This window comes from Monomorium pharaonis, chromosome 4, assembly GCF_013373865.1.
Source record: "Monomorium pharaonis isolate MP-MQ-018 chromosome 4, ASM1337386v2, whole genome shotgun sequence".
NCBI lineage: Eukaryota > Metazoa > Arthropoda > Insecta > Hymenoptera > Formicidae > Monomorium > Monomorium pharaonis.
Window position 1 is genome coordinate 416,450 of NC_050470.1, and position 21,378 is coordinate 437,827.

The window sequence follows — 21,378 nt, forward strand, 5'->3', positions numbered from 1 at the left end:
TGCGGGCAATCGATTCTTAAATCCTCCGTAGACGCGCACGTCTTTCTCCCTCGTTTATCCCTGCCAACTTCCCCGTACAATTTCGGTCAAATCAACGAAACGCATGAGCGATTCTTACGTCGCGAATATTGACGAGGATATTGCTGTATGCGGTCGGAATGCAAATGTCAAAACTATAACGATGCATTGTTTTCGTACAGCTCTCATGGTTATTTTCCTAATTTCTTAGAAAATTCAGTTTCCCGCAACAAACTTTTTGATATGTTTTGACCTTGACATGATAATCAACCTATTAATTATCCTTTATTATTACCTTCTTTATTATTATCTTCTATTATTTTGTAATAGAAATTTTAATTGTTGTTTGCAAGAAAAAATAAAAAATGGTTAAGTTTTAGACGTATTTGAAATAAAACTTTCAATCACTATTGATATTAAATAAACACATAAAAATCTTTGCAGGCAGTCAAAAGTAAAAACATGATATAATCTTCAATATTGTTATTTTAAATAGTTTACGCACATAAACTATAGTAAGTAACGATTATATTTGAAAATAATTACAAGAAGACAGATTTAGTAATTATTTCAAAAATGATAGCCATTAGCCATCTTTTCCGTATGGCCATCATACGCTAATTTACCCTATTATGCTTCATGCGTGCTATTTTAAATTTCTTTGTGAAATTTTTATTAAAAAATGTTTAAATAATAATTATGCACTTTTATGCTGTAATGTTTTTCTTTTGTTTAGTAAATTTGTACAATAATTACAAAACTTTCTAAAATATAATCAGTAATAATTGTGCCAAGATGATTCTCTATTATAGATACTATTATATATTATAATTATCCAAACATTTATTACTAGTATTAATTTTTGTAGGGATTGCTGTACATGTTATAGTAAATTAAATTTAGAATTATTGATTATTAAAATTGGATTTGCAATTATAACGCAGTATATTACATTTTAAAATTAAAATGTTAAAATTTTTCTGCATGCTTTCTTATCTAGGATGAGAAGGTTAATATTTTATTGTGTTTCTGAATCAAATATGTTGATATAATGGCCTTACATTCTTTTACCAAGGAATTTTTAAGTTGAGCACAAGCATTTCCTAGTAAACCGTGTATATTTTTCTATCTTTTACCACAAATCGTGAAAAAATAACGCATGGATTTTTCGCGTGCGATGACCGTGTTCGTTCGATCGTGACGCAAAGTAATCCGTTTGGAAAAAAGGTGCAAGAGCATTTCCGTGGAGAAGTCGCTTGCTCTCCTGTCCTCAAACTTTCAATTCCAGGATGTCGATAAAGTCTCCCCACTCCGCATTTCTGTTAAGGAAACCTTCGGATTTTCTCGCGCCCAAACGCGCTCCTGTGCGATCATAAAGATGATAACGTCCCCCTTGTTATCTTCTTGTGATTCTTCCATCTTTGCATCCGTAAAAATGGCCGTGATTTATAATACATACTCTCTCTCTCTGCGCGCGCGCGTACGTGCGTGTGTGTGTGCGTGCGTGCGTGTGTGTGTGTGTGTGTGTGCGTGTGTGTGTGTGTGTGTGTGTGTGTGTGTGTATAGAACAGTTTTGTATCTGGAAACATTACTATTTAAATACAAAAATTATTAACAATATTAGTACATTATTTTGACCGTAATATATTAGACATATCAATAAATTTGTAAATCGCCTAACGGTCTACATCGGATCTTGGTGATGGATATAATTCTTTTCAATTTTAATTTTCTTAGCTTTTATTTTAAACTATGCGCCGACAGGATTCGTCAGACTTAAAATACAGTAACTAAGCTAAATTTCGATGCTCAAGCGCATCTTACAATCCCCTTTTCCTAGCTTCCCCGAAAAACTGTAAATTAATTTATTGCGAAAAATAAATAACAGAAAAATAACTTTTACTACGTGACTGAAAGTGAAAAAGTAAACGAGGGAGAGAAACAGAAAGAAAAGAAAGAGATAGAGAGAGAGATTTATTTATTTCTTCTTCCTTTTTATAAGTTAAATTCTATATTACATACATAATGTACGTGATAGCACAATTTTTAATATTAAGTGAAATATTATAACATCTAATGTTTTATTTACATTTTTTATTTAAATTACTATTTATGCATTATAGTAACGTTCTTAATATTCTCTTTAGTTGAATAATTTTAATTATTTTTTAGTAACTTTGACAGATATCACTATTCTCTTTAGTTAAGTATTAGTCTTGCTTAACATCTTGTGATTATTTTAATAAAATACACTGAAACTCATCTAGCTTTTGTTTTTCTATGATAAATTACAATGAGTGTTATCATTAGGAGATATCCCTTGATTATTCAGTATATTTGTACTCACGGAGTTCTCGTCAAGACGTGATATCCAAGATGGAACATTACCGTATTTTAACGCTTTATAGATCATAAGCACGTCAGGAAAATCAATAAGAATTGAACGAGAAAGTCAAGAGTAAACGTGGGAGTGAGAGTTAACGATGCGGGACATCGAGGGTACTATGCGAAATGAAGATGAAAGGTCGATGGTAGCATAGTCAGTCTCTTATTCAGTCTACTGAGAGAACGACTCAACATTACTTATTTTAACGAGATACCAGTTTAACTCGATGTTATATCGACTTTTCCAGATCAAATATTAAATTGTACTTTATTAGTATTTCAATGTTGTATAACAATTTTTGTTTCTTCTTTTTTTCTAGATAAATGTGTTGCAGAAACAATGTGTTGTACAAGCCTATCCAAAAAGAAGCTTGGGATATACTGAGAAATGATAAAAGCAATTAGCTGAACACTTTGCTCTCTAGGAAACATCTGTAGAATCCCGTGTTGACACATTGATCTAATCATGTCGATTGCCACGCTTGACGATACTCGGCGAAAGAACTAGTCCGGAAGAGGTTTAAATTACTCGCAGAAATTGCATCGTAGTTCGTATCGAGGATTGTTGAGAGAACACTTGACTGTAAGTTCCGTGGTGTGCCCATCTTAATTGGTTTTCCGTGTATACGTTCCGGCGTACGTTTCTCGACGATTCCGACAGATAACGCGAGCAAGGAACGCGAGTATTGTGCTTGCTCATTCGGCTATGTGAAATTGCGGACAGGACCGCTTGACAATAACGACGATGTTGAACACACACGTGACAAATCGTCCCGAACGGTCCAATCTTGCGTTACGTCTGTAGATTAGAATGTCAGATCCACAATATGACTAATACTCAACCATCCTTAATTGATTATTCTGAATGTATAAATTATTTTGACGTGACGTGACTACTATATAATTTCAAAGATATACATACATATAATAAAACTGGAACTGCGATTAAGAAATCAAGATACATTAATTTTATTTCTTATTTTATTATACATATTATATTTTTCTTTTTTGTATAAAATTATTTTAATAAATAGAGACAAATATTTTTTTTTATCTGTAACATATAATTTCTCTTTTTTTTTGTTTTTATTTTGTTAATTTACCGTTATGCGAAGCAATGTGAGATAGGAAAGTGATTTAATCAAAGAGAGTGCATAATACAAAATAACTGAAATAATAAAACATCGAAAATGATTATAGATTACGCGATCTCGTGAAAAGCTTTCTCATGCTAGTGGCTATTTCCTATCGGAAACGGAAATGGAGATTCACAGTCGGCTCGCGCGCACCAAACGAGAATTGCTCCAAGTCGTAAAGTGACTCTCAGCTATGATCGATGTGTCGGCTCGACGACCTTATATCGTAACGGCAAATGTTGCCGTTTCAGCATTGCGAGTGAAGGTTTCAATCACAAATTCGAAAATCTTTGTTCGAAATCTGAAATAACAAGCTATTCTTTATCTTGGTCTTTATATTTATTACAATTATTGTAATAATTTGGGAATATTTTTAATGCATTCCTTATTGTTTAAAGTTATTGTATGTATCTTTTATTATGTATCTTTAGTTTATATTAATATAATTTTTTTATTTCAAGATGTTATGAATACTTTGTAAAATTTACCATTAATGTTCACTACTCTCCGTAAATTATTTTACGTTGACGTAACAAATTGTAAAAAGTATTAATTCTACGAGCGGTATGTGATATTCGATAATATTATTGATCAATCAAAATGAATTTGTATTTTTGATCAAAGTCCAACAGAATAATCACGTTGCGAATTTCAACGAACTGCTTTATTCACTTCTATTTCGAGTTACTTTCTATGCACTTTGCAAGAACTAAGACCAACCGCACATAAGGATTTAATGGCGAGCAAGTACTGCTCGAGAAATCATGGAATCCATTAGGAGTCAAGCCGAGCTTATGGACAGAGAAAAAGGATAGCGAAGAAGGAAGTTAGACGAACAAAGATATGAATAGCTTTTGTGTGAATTTGATGTTTTAATAATTTCCGATTTGCGCGGCGTAATGTTGCTGTAATTTTCGTTTTACGGAAACAGCGGATAGCGCAAACAAATGGGAAATTGGCGAGTAATGAGTTTTAGATGAAGCCTCGAGACTCGAAGGTAGCTATCGATTATCAATGTATGTGTAACGACTGTGTAAAGAGCTCTTTTGGGAAGGTCTTTTCAACACTGCTCTTTTTATTAAAGGGATATCCAATAATACGAAGAACTACTTTATAATTTATAAATAGGTTTAACTTATAAATTTTTAGCTTAATGGTCATGTATTTAGCTCTTTATCTATTAAGGGGTATGGTCACTGTAGTGATATGAAAATCATTACATAACACAATTTTACTTTATATTAGAGTGGGAAGTAAATATATTTAAAATTTAAATTTTTTATATAAAAATACATATATTATTCTTTAAAAAAAAGTTTTATTGATTAAAAAATCATTAAAAAATGGCGGTGCTGTAGCTGTTCAAAAATTGCGGTTTTTACGACTGCAAGCAGTCTCACATCTATTTACATAAACCTAGAACAAAAACAAAAACTTCTCGTTATTTTACATATAAATATCTAAAGAAATACGTATGGGATTATAAAAATATTTATTTCTCAAGAAATGACAAACATTTTTAAAAAATTTTGTTTTTTATGAAAAATTTTGTTTTTAATTGCTTATAACAAAAAAAGTTGTTAACGTATCGTAAAATCCATATTTCTTTGCTAAATTTATTTAAAAAGGTGGTATTAAAATTTCAAGTTAATTGAATGAAAATTGTTAAAGTGGCACTGCTTGCAGATTTGAAAAGTACGGTTTCGAAAAAAACGCATTTAAAGTTTTAAGCAACGATATTTTTTTAATAAAATAAATTGTAAATTTATTACTAACTGCTATTCCGGCACCATATAGCTGCCCTTCTGGATTGACATTTTTACCCTCCTCTTTCTTCCTTAGTGATTTAGAGTCTCTCTGTGAGCCTGTTTTGTTCTGTTCGTCAGTGAGAAACCGCTCAAGACCGCTCGAGCGCGCTTTGAGGCGCTCAGTAATATGGCCTCATAAATACCATTAAACATTTTTTTTCTATCGGGACCACTTGCACGCTATATTTGATACTTTAAGGTGTTTTCAATAAAAATTTTTTTTTATTTTTTAAAAATTCTACAGTGGCCATCTCCTTAATATATTTTTAATCTATTTACAATTAATAAATTTAGATTATTTATTTTGTATAGTACTTTTAATTAGAAGTACAAATGCTGCTAAAACATACATATTGACATAGATGTACATATACGTTGCAAAAATAGATTTCATGAAGCGATGACTATTCTTAAATTTTTCTCACGTTTGAGAAAAAAATGTGTGTGTATGTTTATAAATACTTTTAATTGATATATCAATATTTGTATTAATTTCGGTTAGTAATTTTCACTTATATTGATAGCACTAGTAGTTTTCTTTTAAACAACACAAACTTATATTCAATTTAAGTTGGAAAATTGTTCTTCTTTTAGCTTTGTTTAAATCCGAGGTTAAGGTTGATTTCTTAGAAGAAAAGAAGGGAAACGGAAGAGAGAGCCTTTTCCTTCTAAGAGATAGTAAGGAGAAGATAGAAAGAAAGAGGTGCGTATTAGGGGAACGAATGTTTACTTTCTGTCGCACATCCCGGTCTTCTACATTGGAAAGTAGAAGGAGCTCTCAGCTATCTAACAACAGTTCCCTGAAGGTATAGAATGTCGCCTTTGGCATTATCCTTTGTCTTCATGGCGATGATTCTTAAACAAACTGACGCCAGCCGTCAAGAACCTCCTCGTAGCTTATATTTTATCTACCGCAACTTTTCTTTTAACCCATTAAGCACCGGTCTTTAAAGTGTACATAAATTTTCTGCGCAACTTGATCTACGAGAGAAAAGTTTATCAAACGATATATATGACAATTACTGAGAACTTCGTGAAACATTTAACCCTAGGTACCTAGAGAACATTAAGACGTCTTAAAAACGACTAAAAGACGTCCTAAAATCTTTTGGTTATATATGGTACTTTCCAAAAAGTTATACAGAAAGACGTCTAAAAGATGCCTTACGTCCCGCTTTTAGACGTCTTATACAATGTCCTTTAGATATCTTATATGACATCTTTTAGACGTCCTATGTATACATTTAAGTATGAATAATCTTTATAAATTACAAATTGCGTTTCCAAAGACGTTGTTTTTTGAACGAGGAAATTAGTATTGACGACAACGAAGGCTCGTAGAATCAGAGTTCTTTGATGTGTCGCGATCTCTACACTAAGCTGGTCGGCGCTCTTATTGGACTCTTGAAAACCATTTCTAGAAAGCCCTTTGGACTGGAACTTTGAAGAATTTATTCAGGAAAGGGCATTCCACTTCCTTCGAGAGAAAGTTCGCAATATTAGAGCAATGGAAAGTTGCATTGGCAGATATTCAGTACTTCTCGCACATTGCGAGATGCTTATGTATAGTTCAATGTGTCTATGATTTTTTATAATATTCCAGTATACGCAACTTTTTGTAAAATGCAATTTTCATTTCATGTCGGAAGAAATCGTACTTTACTTATATTGTATTATACATAACAATTATAATATTGGCTTCAAATATATATTATGCAAATATTGAATATCATGCACAATATATATCAAAGTATATTGATATAAATGTTAAAAAAACAGTCATTATACATAATTGAAGAGTTATATTACATATTGTTTTTATATATTACATATTTATCTATTACAAAAAAAAATGCGCTTAACAACTGCTTGAGTTTGCAAGGATGCGTGTAATATTCTACTAATATGGAAGTAATTAACCTATTTTTTTACCGGCATAAACAGCCGTGCTGACGCTTCCTAGGTTTTTGCAAGTCTCTTCCATCTTCTTAAATGTACCGCGTTTTAATAAAGAGCAAACGCGTATTAAAGACACGCCAATTATAACATAAACGCATATTTTGCACATAATTTTTTCTATCATGCACTGGACATAAATATCACTTAATAAATTATTTTTAGAAAATAAATTGCTTTTATTTGAAGATTGAAGTGTGTGTTAAATTTAATATATATTTTAAGTATCTTTTATACTCAAAATTGACATCTTTTGTCAGAACATATTCGTGTAATAGCTTTTGATGATATATCTACTCGTAGTTTATGAGATTATATTCTAAGGATTGGTTGTTTCAAGTTCTTGGTAAACTTACCTATTAGGTAAATATATGTTTGTTTTTATTTATTTAAGAAACGAATGAAGATAGACACATGCTTACCTGGTAGGTAAGTTTACCAAGAGGTTGGAACAACCGGCCCTAAATTTCGCAAACAAATCAATGGTCATCGATAATGAGAATTAAAATTTGTTCTTTTTTTTAAATTATGTCGCATGTCGTTTAAATCTGCCGCATAATGCTTTAATTAAAAACTAATTAAATTGGCTTTCGCTCTTCCTTTCGGGTCAACCAGCTTTGACCAGTATTCAATTTCATTTTTTAAATATATTTTTAAATAAAAAGTTAAAGACTAGTACTCATCATAAAAACAATTAATTAAATTAATAAATTTATGAAATTGAGGAATATTGATTTGGTAAAATTTATAAATAAAAAGAAATTAATTTTAAATTGAGTATGTAAAGTGTATATATACATACATATACGTTTGAAAATTTAAAAATTGCAAAATGTAGATTGGAACAATTTTTGCAAATAGAATAGATAATGTGTAATATTCTTAGTAGAGTTTTTATTAGTTGCGAAAGACGGACAATTGGAAGCGAAAGGGTTGAATGTCATGTGATTATCCTTCGTCGCAACATTTTTGCAGTCGTCGCGGAATGTCGGTAGATTCACAATTGCGAAATCTACCTTGAATTACTAGACGAGACGTCATCGAATGTGAACTTCGTATGAAGAGATGAAAGCCGTATTCGGCTTTTTTTGGATCAGGTTTAATATCTGGAAGGGTTGGTTGCCAGAGAGCGAAGGCCGGGAAGCATAAAGAAAAAGGTAAAATGAGAGAGATGTGGTTGAAAGTTAAGAGGGAGAATGATGGAGAGCTGAGTGCAAAATAAAAGAGAGAAAGAGAAACGAGATGTGCGCAAGGGATGTGATGCAAAAGAGGGAGGTAGAACACATTGGGAATAATGTCATATTGATTTTCTGAGCCTTTTTTTCACCGTTTGCAACGTCGAAGAACGTCAATAGTTCACAATTCGAACGTTAAAATTTTGAAATAAATTTTTGTAAAATATGTGTATATTTCTATTAGAGTTTATACAGATTACTTGCATGCATTCATATAATTTGAGTATCTCGATTTATAATCAAAAATATAATATTTCTATAAGTCGCGAAATTTGTTTAAAGGTACGTAATTCTGGTAGTAACGTTAATTCTGATAGTATCTTGGTTAAATTTAATCGTATTCCTGCAGCATTAATATTGCAATTTTAAATCTCGTATTATATATGTTATAGATGATTTAAACAACCATTCTTGGCATTAAATTTGCAAGAATACTAAATCCTGAAGTTACTGTGCTTCCAGGATTGAATTATACAGCTCTTAAAATAAACAGTTCGTAGCTACTACGAAGACGATACGTTATTTTATTGGTTACGATATTCTTTCCGCAAAACACAGCTAGTAGCAATCGTGATCTCGATATAGAAATCCTGGCAACGATTCGCACCGCAGATTAATTTTCACCGATGGGATTGGAACGTGCGGAAAGCTCGATGAGAAGTGTGCCTTTTGTCTCGCGAGCTACAGATTTTCCCGTATTTTTCCACAACATCAAATAAAATGATCGAAACCTGCTATGGTAGTTCGTCCCCAGCAATCTATCTCTTTCTATTTCGCTTTACCTTTTTGATTCCCCCGGAATTTTCGCGTAATCGCTTTTACGCTCGTTTAACTTCACTCACTCGAGTCGCATTTGTGGCTGATGCGCATTGCACTTACATTACCTTTGTACTTTGCATGTCAAATGCGCTGTCGTTATCGTGTAAATTCCAGATAATTAGCTTGAGATGTCCTACCAATGTGGCATGTATGCATATTTTATTTATATAAAAGAAACTGTTAAATGATACAACTCTTAGGGCGGGTTTATCAATGCTCAGCTAAGTTAAATTTGACTAATAGTTAAATACTAACTGTAAGCTATGTGTTTATCAAAGCGGAATAACTAACAGTTACGCATAAACTGTTGGTTAAAGTGTTTGTAACAAACACTTTAACCAACAGTTTATGCGTAACTGTTAGTTATTCCGCTTTGATAAACACATAGCTTACAGTTAGTATTTAACTATTAGTCAAATTTAACTTAGCTGAGCATTGATAAACCCGCCCTTAATGTATTTAAGAGTTATCTATGACACGAATCCCGATCGAAACATTTCTCCAAATCTCTGTTATTTCAAAATATGAAATGTGATAATAGATAAATTTTTATTGCTTCTATAATTTATTATTATGTAACATGTAATGAAATCTGTAAATCTATCTGTCGACTTTATACATCCTATCTTATGTCGATCTAAATCACATTAGTAAGTATATATCATATCGGCCGGATCTCGAATAACAAATATAAACGTTATATAATAATTTCTTCGATTTTTTGCATAAGTTATAATAGTCCATTTTATATAGGATTTGAAGGATTCTCTAATATCCGTGATATGACTTGATGTAACTTAATTTTGTGTTACAATGTTGTAACGCAAATCCGACGTATTTTCTTACTATCTCGGTAGTAGGTTCTTTCTCGCTATTTAAATACGCGTCGTATAAGTTTCTTTCTTCTCGTATTTTTTTTTACATTTTATGTCTTCTCGCATATGCAAACGTAAGAAATATGTATATACGTATACTGTATATAAAAGTAAAAATCAATAAGGAATAAAAATTACGTATTATATTTCAAGACACCAATGTCAATTCTGAAAAACCTATTAAAGATTATTTTTTTTTTACTACCCTTTTTGATTATTTTCACAGTAATCGCCATCAGATTTCCTGGGATGCACGATGGCATGAGGAATTATGCGCCTTCGAAGAAACTTCATCGAGCTACCATGACGGTGACAAATTGCTCGATTTCAAGAACTACGCGATTCCCATCCTTTAACTTTCCGTTTCTATCCGCTTTGGCCGTTTATCAAAAAACTTCAGATTTCGCTCTATAATGCATTTATCCACCTTTCATATATCTAATGCATTTATTTCATTCACATAACTTGAAAATTATTGATAGACTTTTAATATCGAGACTTTATCTACCTTTATAATATTCCTTTCATACATTTTAAGAGATTGAATTTGTTAAACTAAAAACTGAAGTATTCATCAATCAAGTATTTGTTATTTGTTGAATCAAGTATTTATTATAGCAAAAACATTTTATTCTATATCTATACAATTGTACAATTATATGTATATCTTCTATAAAGATATATAATTCATGAAAATTGATACCATTATAATTTGTTTATTGTACGCACATAAAATAAGTTTTATTCTTTAAAAGATATTTTATATATTTGAAAATATTTTTTTTCTAATTTCCAATTTAATAGAGAAATATGGTGTACACGCAATATGATACGATTTGGATGTAAAGAACAAATCATGAATACTAATTAAATCCTATGTATATTAGTTTTAGAGATAGTTCTAAATTCTTTAAATATTGCTCTTAACGCAATAAAATATTTTGAATATTTCAAGTGATTAAGTTGTATCGTTTGTATGCGCGTGACTAGAAAAAGGATTTTTATCCTGAGATAATTGGAGTTCGCTTGCCGTTTCTGCGAATCGCAATATGGAAGAAGTTTTAGAGAATGACACGATTTACCTCGGAAATAAAAACAGTCCAAGTCTGCCGTGCCCTGACGAAGCAGAGACGAAGTCGATTTGAATATATTGAAGAAAATATGATATTATATGCACGAGTAGCTATCTCAATTTCGTTCTTGATCGCTCGAACATTGCAAAATAAAGGCGTAACTCTTTTTTGTCACTTTTATCTCTTGTGTGTCTGGAGAAAACTTCGGAAGATATCCAAACTAAAGCGTGAGATTTATATAAATTTGTTTAAAATTAATCAGAAGTTTTTTTGAAAAAATTGGAATGTTTTTAGCAAAACTTAAATTCAAATCTTAATTGCTTTTTCTTGTTTTTTTTTTCTGAAAAATTTATAATTCTGTTCAATCAATTCATATTTAATCATAAGTAAATAGCAACGTGCAATCGATCACTTTTTATCCAGCATTTTGTTTGCATTCCTTTGCTTTGTATTCTGTTACGCTACTTTATCCGGTGTGAATTCGTTTTTTTCGCCTGACTTCGAGAGATAGCCGGCACATTATTTCGAGCTAGCTCTTCTGCTCGAGTAAAACGATATCTTTGCTAGAGTGGCTACCTTCCGTAACATTCTCTGAGGGCACTTTTCGGCAGGTACTCGCGGATCAAATCAAAGACGTGGAACACGCTATTTCTAAAGCTCCATTGTGAAAAGCTTTTTCCATTGAGTTACACGCGAACAAGACATATTACTATAAAAGTATTATAGAAAAAAATTTAAGCATTTTTAATTTATAATCTTCTAACGTTGACTTTGTGTTTCAAACAAATTTAGGGGGATACTATTACAATTATTAATTTTATATTATTATTTTTTAGATTTTATGAAATTTTATAATTTATAAATTTTATTATTTTAATATGTATTTACAATAATTATATTAATATTAATTATGTATCTAAGTTTGTAATGTATCTAAATTTAAACAAATTAAGACTTTAAATTTTAATTAAAATTACTTTATATTATTACAATTAACAATTGTCTCGAAATTTGTAATAATTTGTGTTAAAATAAAACATGGATTGTTTAAAAATGTATATCTTAACAATAAATAAATATCAAAAAAAGTTTGTTGCAGACTTTTACACAGTGTTTTTTAGTTTGTCTGCCATATTAGAAAAGCTTCTTTTAGCCATAAAAATGTTAAAAATTATAAACGATTGAAAAAACACAAATTTATGTTCAAAACGTCTTACTCCGGCAAACTAGAACTTTTTTAACACAAACAAAATTTTAGCTTTGTGCTGATTGAAAATAAATTGTTGAGCATTGAAATTACTTGGGATAAAATCCTATTTTTAATAAGATTTTTTAAGGAAAATAATATAGACTCCATTCTCTCTTTATTTCAAAGAAATTTGAGAATAAAATTTTATCTGTGTAAAAAAATCCAGATTACCTACGCAGGGTTAAAAAAATATAGTTATAGCAAATTAAAAAATATTGTTTCAAACTATATAAAACTTTTATTTCAAAACATGGATAAATATTGTATTTTAAAAATGTGTTTATTTTTTTAAGAAAGTAAGATGCAAAATTGCATTTAAAAAGTATTGTTAAATTCTGAATATATTTTTTTTACCATTTTCTACAGCAATACTACTATAATTCAAGCATGGTTTTATCCGGAATTTAAGCAATATTTTTAATGACATTTAACATTGGCTCATAGAAGTAATTCTTAAATTACTTCTTAAGTTATTACAAGAGTAAGAAAGAAATTTTTTTAGAAAAATGTAATTTTTAATATCGCGAGACAAATTGAGTAAAGTGTGTGTGTGTGTGTATGTGTGTGTGTGCGCGCGCGCGCTCGCGTGCAATTTTGTAAAAAATATAATTAAAATAAAATTCCCATTTTCTTCGTAACCCGAAAATTATGCTGTTTAATTTCACATAATTTTTCGGAACTAAATTTTGGCCACTATGCAAATTTGCACATTTATTTAACGTTGTTATTATTATATTTTTGCATTTTACTTGTAATATAGTATGCAAATGTATGTGTAAAATATATATGTATACGTATAAGAAGTACACATTTTTTAAACTGTTACACATTATTTCTATTCTTCTAAATGAAAATTTTACATGATGTTAACATATCCTATGTTAACAATATCCTATTTTTCGATTCGCTAGAACCCTACCCCTTTAAAAGTTTAAAAGAAAACTAGAGATTCTTTCTCAGTCTATCTTTCTCGTCCTCTTATTCTTTCTTTTTGCGCTTATGAAGTACGATACTACATTGATCTTTATTAAAATAAAGTAATAAGGAAAAGGAAAATTTTTGTAACCATTTTCACACGATGGGATAACAATAGAGAGAAAAGAGAACGTTACTTTAGCTCTTTTAATGTACGCTTAGTAATGAAGTTGATAGAGTCAAAAATTCCAATAAAAGACAATACCCTAATGGAATTACACGAAATTACTCGCACGGCGATCACTACCACAGGTCACACTAATGCTCTACATTCATGAGACTCTTCTGGGGCCAGTGGAACGCCTCACTGAATTCTGGTATGTTCGATACAATGCCATTCAATCTCAGTTGAGGCGTTGAATGTTTAGCGTACTGCATATATCGTTGAATATGGTGTATCAATCGTGATAGAGTCGTAGAGTCGAAATAAAAATAAAAACTTAAATTAATATTATAAGTGTTAAAATTAATACTATAATTTTTAATCATTTATTTACGATTAAGCGTTTGCCAAAAATTAAAAAAGAATTTTCTGTAATTCCCTTTTTATTATTAATGTTTACACGATGTTATAACTACTTGTCTTAATAATTTTAATTACTTATATCATTTTTTTTAATTTAATGAAAAATTTTTAATTGCATCCGTATCTAGTTGTGAGTGTACAGAAATATATGCAATAAAGGAATTTGATCTTGTAATATTCAAAATTTTTGCTTCATTATATAAGTATTGTTAGTTGAAATTTAACTGGTCTATATTTAAAATTGCATACTTTTATCTTATATAAAATGAGAGAAAAAGTCTTTAAAAAAAGGATCTAATCGAGGAACAAATTATTTTATTTGTGATATTTCTGCGCTGGATTATCTGTAATTGTTGTCATCAAAGCATTAAGTATAAAGAGCTTACAAGAAGTTTGCCCTAGGTAAAGATCTTAAATTAATTTAAAAAATCGCAAATTAAATTACAAAATTACAACCTCGAAAACGGCTTTTAAGAAGGCAAAATGGGAGACAATTAGAAAACCAAAATACGACTTGAAACGTGAGTGAAAATAAAATGTTTTGTTTAACGAAGTCATTTCACCATCGGTGCTTTTCTTTCTTCTCATCGTTGTGAATTAGATTGCAAACACACAAGTAGACTCACAATCATCTTTCCCTTATAACAATATAACGTGTTTACCAAAATTTAAAATAGTCAAAAAGTTTAAAGTTATTAAAGGGAAAAATATATCTACTCTTAAAAAGGAGATGTTGCGAGAGATGTTGCCTATTTTATTATTGACAGTTTTCTACGATGCTGATTGATTCTCTAGCTGCGCTTATTTAATATTGCGAGAGTAACTGTCATTGTGATTGAATTTTAACAGCTATGTTGTATAGATGGTTATTTATATAATTATTGTTGTAATTTATTTTTAAAAACTAAAAAATAAAAAATTAAATAGACGCGCGCGTCTATAGTATGTAGTTTTAAAAAATAAGCAAATATTTTTTCGTTGACGTACAACACACGTACGAGTAAAATTGATTAAGGTCTTGTCTACAATGAAGATGTAAGCTTTAAGCCGTAAAAAATTTACCAATCACAACTGAGTATTCTTATAAAAAAACTACTGTGATTGGTCAATTTCTTATGGCTTAAAGCTTAAATCCTTTATTGTAGACTAGAGGTAAGACAACCAAAATAAAAATAATTGCTTAAAAAACTTTCTGTGTTAATGATAAAAATTGAGCTTTCGCGAGGATTGCTTGGAAAGAAAATTGAACGATAAAGATGTAAGACCGTATTATGCCGACGAGCAATGAAGTAATTAAAGGAGAGGCAAAGAGTGAATATCCTTCATCCTTATATGACACCCTAAGCCGAATTAGATTAAGGAAAAGAAAGAATTGTGTTTAACTTAAATACCTCAAGTGCACGATGCAACTCTGTATGAATAATTTTTATTCGAAGAGTTGGAAACATTGCTTTCTACAACAATAATTTATGTCTTAATTATTTTTAAAAAAATTAGTACAACAGGCTAAAAAATTTTATCTTGATTAATATGACATGGAGGGAGATTTATTGTCAAAATAAATTTGTTTCATAAGTTTAGAAATCGTGATCTGAGTATAGAAAAGTTCAAAATAAACAGGAATGGAAAATGTGTAACATACAATATATATTTATATTTTCATAAATATTTTATACATGTGCAATCTACCGCTTCCACTATAAATTCATATTTTCAGTGCACAAGCAGAGAATTATATATGCCACTGCATATCGAGATTTTCATTTCAAAGCATCGTTATACAAGTCGTTTTGAAATAATTCTTACATGCATTATACAACAATAAATCATGTCATGAAAGGGTGTGAAGGAAACTCAGACAATACAAACAAATGTAAAATGTATTTGTAGTATATAACCAATTTATTCTAATCAATTAAAATAATGTACTGAAATGTACCAATATTATCTTTTTCTCGAAGAAATAGGGAAGACAATTTTAGACATATTTTCTTTCAATATTTGTCCTCAATATTTTTAATATATTTATGTTGTTTTATTGTATATATTTATAATTAGTTGTATAATATATTTAGTATCTAATATTTACAAGTTATGTTATTATACATGGAATAATAAAAAAATATTCATATACTATTTTTAAGAGAAACTTATTAAAAAATAACATAAGTGTCATTTATGTTTTAGCAAGGTGTTAACAACGAGTCACTTGAATAATTCAGCTTCCATAGCCAAAATGAACTTACGTAGGATCCTGCCGTGGATGTGTTATTTCTTAATTACAAGCGAATGTTACAACGCAAAGAATAGAGGCGAGGACGGTTCTAAGCTGATACGCATCGATGGTGATATCATCCTCGGCGGAATTTTTCCGATGCATGAACAAGTAAGTTTCTTTAGTGCTTATCTTCTGCACAAAAGACATATTGATACATATTTCTTGTTAGCTATAAATTTTTTTTATAACTTGAAATCAAGTTTTTCAGTCAAAGGATTTAGATTTTGATTTATCAAATTTTTTGAAATTTTGATAATAAATATTTTGGTAATTAAATTGCACATGAAATTCTTAAAATAAGTTTAAAATTGAATAGAAAATAAGTATTTGTTATCCACCTGCATATATAACTGATATAATTAAATAAACTAGATCACGTATACAATATATTTTATTATTTTGCGATAAATAACGTAATATTTATTACGTTGTTGTATGGAAAATAAATCAACTTTTGGAATCATCATATATGTTACGTAGCACATGTGTAAGAGTTTGACGTAACAAACCCTGACTCTCGCCTTTGACGTCATATCACACATACGTGATTCAAATAGAATATAGGGTAACACTGTAGCCTCATCTGAAAGGATCGCAGATACCGATATGTGTGTGTGTTTTTTATTATTACAAAATATAAAAATAATAATAAGAAAGCACAGAGAAGAAAAAAAATAAATAAATGTAGTTTTGCAAAAATTGCAAAAAATTTAATTTTAATACTTTTTTGTGCTGAAACTAATTTTTTAGAATGTTCATAAAAAATTATATAAAATATTGTAAAGCATATAATGCGCTGCATGTGTTTGTTTAAAAAACATGTAATATTTATTTTAAATATATATATATAATAACAAATAAAAAAGAAAAATAATCTATTCTTACTGTAGTCATACGGTGTATTTTTAAAGTCTGCAATTTGTACATATTATAATAAAAAAAAGAACATTTTAAATTATTTCTAGTTTTTTTGTTGTAGAAATAGATGATTAATATTAAAAATAATAATTATAAGTATTATTAAATTTAAATATAAATTTAATGTGAATATAAGGTACTACCTCTTGGGGGGGTAAAGAGGGCGTAGACTTCTCTCGATTTAGCGACTATTTTGCAACGATCAATGATTAGGTCGATAAATAAATATGTCCAGTTAGCCGCTGCCAGCTGATGGCACCATGATTATTTTTTACGTTTCTTTACCTCGCGAAGAGTGCCCAGGAACAAATCGATCGTTGTCGGGCAGTGTACATTACCAAATAACATAATAATATTTAGAAGTATGTTGATTTGAAAATAATAGGCTTGTACAATATAAATATTTTTTAGTCAAATTGGGAAGACGCTTTCACGGGATAATGGGAGATCCAGGTTCGAATCCTGGATGAGGTATTACTTTTTGCAATAGATTCTTTTAATAAAATCTTTTTGGAAAAACAGGAATTTTAAAGAAAGCTCTTGAGCATCCAATATTTAGCTATATAGTGCAAAATGAATAAGTAAACCTGTAAGTTTATTATTTTTAAATTGTTATTTAAATATTATTTCAACATCTATGAATTCGAAACTATTGAAAAACAGCAACTATTTTTTTAAATATAAATATATAGAATGCCATAGGCATTTTTTTACAAAATTTTCTTTTGAAAATTCTTTATTATACGATTTGTTTTCGTTTTTCACTAATCTCAACTTCTTTCTTTCACATCCTTTTTGTAGATAAATTTTATTGCTGCATAAAATGCCAAGTAAACATGCTTGTAAAATGTTACTTCATCATATATAGGTGGAATAATATCGAAAACTTTGAACTGATTTATTGTCATCGCGAAACTAGTTCGTGCAAAATATTCGCCATTCACCAAACTTTCGCTAACGAATAATTTTCATTCTCGCCAATCGTTTTTGTCGCTCCATACAGTGACTTCTGAGCAACGAGTCACTCGGATTTAAAAGTGATTAATGTTTTTCGGGTAAATTTTTAATGAGACAATATTGCAACTTTTTCAGTGACATCAAGTTTTTTCCCAAATAACGTATAAAAATTATCCGTAAGAAAATTATTTATAATATTTTATTCTATTTACTGTACCCGTGTCTCTCTTTCTCCTTCTCTCTCCTTCTCTCTCTCTCTCTCTCTCTCTCTCTCTCTCTCTCTCTCTCTCTCTCTCCCCTCTCTTTTTTAAATATAAATATATTTAGTTCCACACACACACACACACACACACACACACACACACACACACACACACACACACACACACACACACACACACACACACACACACACACACACACACACACACACACACACACACACACACAACTTAATTTAATAGAAAATCACTGATTTGTCTTTGTAATTATATTTTTTAAATAAAAACTAAAAATAAAATTTTAGAAACAAATACTTATACGAAAGAAAATGTATTCTAGCACCCTTTCATACATTTAAATATTAAAAGCATTGCTATTAGTACTTTTAATACTCAAAATAAGTAATAATTACTGGTCAATTTAATACAGCCCAGTATTACATTTTTATCAGAGCAGATATAAGAATTTTGATAATATTGCAAATTTTTAAGTAGGTTCTATTACTTTAAAAGACCTATTTGATATTTTAATGTCTTTCTTCTATAATTAAATTTTCGAGTAAAAATGATATTTTAAGTTTGTATAAAAATTAGATTTTGAAAAATTAATTTTATTGTATTTATTAATTTGTATATATTAATTAAATTGTAATTTATTATTTTAAAGTCTTATTATTTTAAATTTAAGTCATTAATGTAAAGAAATACATGAACACTTGTTTATTAATTAATTTTTTTAATTTTACAATATAAAAACTAACATATTACCAAAACTGTCTGTAATAAATTTAAAAAATATACAACATTAACTTTGTATAATGATTTACACAATTAAATTTATATTATTATTACTGTTATATGTTTATATATTCCAAATTCTTCATTTTACTTAAAATATTTTTTAAGATTTATGGTTTTGCATAACATTAAAATATATGTGCATAATAGCACAATATGCATAATGAACTAAATAGATTAAATATTTGAGTTTAAACATCAAATGTATAATACAAAATATTCATTGTTCTTTATACATATATTTCAACTTTCAACAAAACATATTTTGGTTTGTTCAAATGTAAAATTAAAAGCTTTATTTCGGGAAAGCTTCGTAATTCCGGAAACGAACAGTCAGCGTTCCCAACTGATTTCACAAACATCAAAATCAGTGATGAGATCATGTTGTCGCCATAATTTACGAGCGTGTTTGGCCGGACTGTGTATTTTTCGGTTTGACGGGATCCGTCTATAGCTGTCTATAGCAACGCGCGGATTTACGATGTTACACCGTATCCCCACAACTTTACTCATACTCCTTGAACTTGACGTCAACAGCATCAAGCAGCACATTCGTGCACGATAGTGCTCAAGAATACCAGGTGAGGGGCCGAAGTCTGTCATTTAATCTTTCGGTCCTATGACGCCTAGTCGTGCTCGTATGTACACGTGCCATTGTAACTAGACATTGTACAAATGAATGGCTCTAGGGAAAAGTAAAGTATTTATTAATTAATTCAGTATGTATTAATTAATTCATCGAAATTGAGTGTCTACCTTATTTTTTGCTATCTTTCGATGTTGCATTATTTCAATCAAAACTTATCGCTTATTACATATATACGTATATTATTTTATTGTATTCCTTTTCTAAAAAGTGCATGTTATATCGATAATTACAAATCTCAAAGTGATTGTTATCTCTTTTCTGTAATGCTGATTGGTTCTCTCGCTGTGCTTACTTTGTGTTGCGAGAGTAGCTGTCATTGCGATTGAATTTTGACAGTTATCAAATTTGTATAGATGGTTATCGTTGTAATTTATTTCTAAAAAATAAAAAATAAAAACCCAAATACCGCACGCAAAGCGCGCGTCTGTGGTGTCTAGTACAAATAAAAAGTAGACAACTCTTTAAAATCATAAATAATATTAAAAAATTTTGTATATCTAAAATTATACTAATTTGTATAATTATAAATATTATAATTAAACTCTTCTAACTAAAAGTAATACTATTATAACTATATTGTATGAAAAATAAAAACAATTTGAAAATAAAACAAATTAAATGAGCAATCGAATGAATAACATGTTCATTTATTTATTTCTAGGTTGCAGGCCAATCACCATGTGGGGCTGTGAAAGAAGAGAAAGGTATGCAACGATTGGAAGCCATGTTGTACGTTCTGGATCAAATTAACGCGGATACAGAACTTTTGCCGAATACAACGCTCGGTGCTCTCATCATCGATTCTTGCAGCAGCGACACTTATGCTTTGGATCAAAGTATGGAATTTGTCAGATCATACATGAATCAAGTAAGTTCCTATTTTCTTTAGTATTATGTATTTGCTAAGTTTTGCAATATCTATAACAGAATTTTTTGTAAAATTAAAAAAAACCAATAAATATTCTTCAAGCTGCTAATATCTCTTTAGCAGTTTATAAGAAAAAAAAATTAGCTCTATGCTCTGTGTTCGTGTGCGCGCGCGCACATGAACACAGAGCACAGAGCTAATTTTTTTTTTTTTTTCTTATAAACTGCTAAAGAGATATTAGCAGCTTGAAGAAGTGTGTGGGTGTGTGTGTGCATGCATGCGTGCGTGCGTTTAATATGTACGCGCGCGCGTGTGTGTGTGTTTGAAATATGACTTCTTATAACTTATATTATCAGTTTTTTTTAGTATTAATCCTATCTAAAAAAAGGCATGTAAAGTCGATTGCTCGCATTTCTCGAAGATCATTGTTGTCGCTTTTCCGCGATGCCAATTGGTTCTCTCGCTGCGCTTACTTCGTGTTGCAAGAGTAGCTGTCATTGCAATTGAATTTTGACAGCTGTCAAATTTGTATAAATATTATCTATACATTTATTGTTGTAATTTATTTTTAAAAGATAAAAAATAAAAAGTTAAGTAGCGCGCGCGAAGCACGCGTCTGTGGTGTCTAGTTTTA

At 29.9% G+C, this 21,378-nt stretch overlaps 1 protein-coding gene across 2 annotated transcripts in view; it reads left to right on the forward strand.

Moving 5' to 3' along the window:
* LOC105839061 (metabotropic glutamate receptor 8) overlaps positions 1-21,378 on the forward strand; it is a 112,015-nt gene that overhangs the window by 12,872 nt on the left and 77,765 nt on the right. For both annotated transcript variants that reach the window (XM_036286392.1, XM_036286393.1), the window contains exons 2-3: positions 16,243-16,441; positions 20,538-20,744. In XM_036286392.1, the coding sequence (XP_036142285.1) occupies positions 16,243-16,441; positions 20,538-20,744 (406 nt within the window). The remainder of the gene's footprint in view (positions 1-16,242; positions 16,442-20,537; positions 20,745-21,378) is intronic.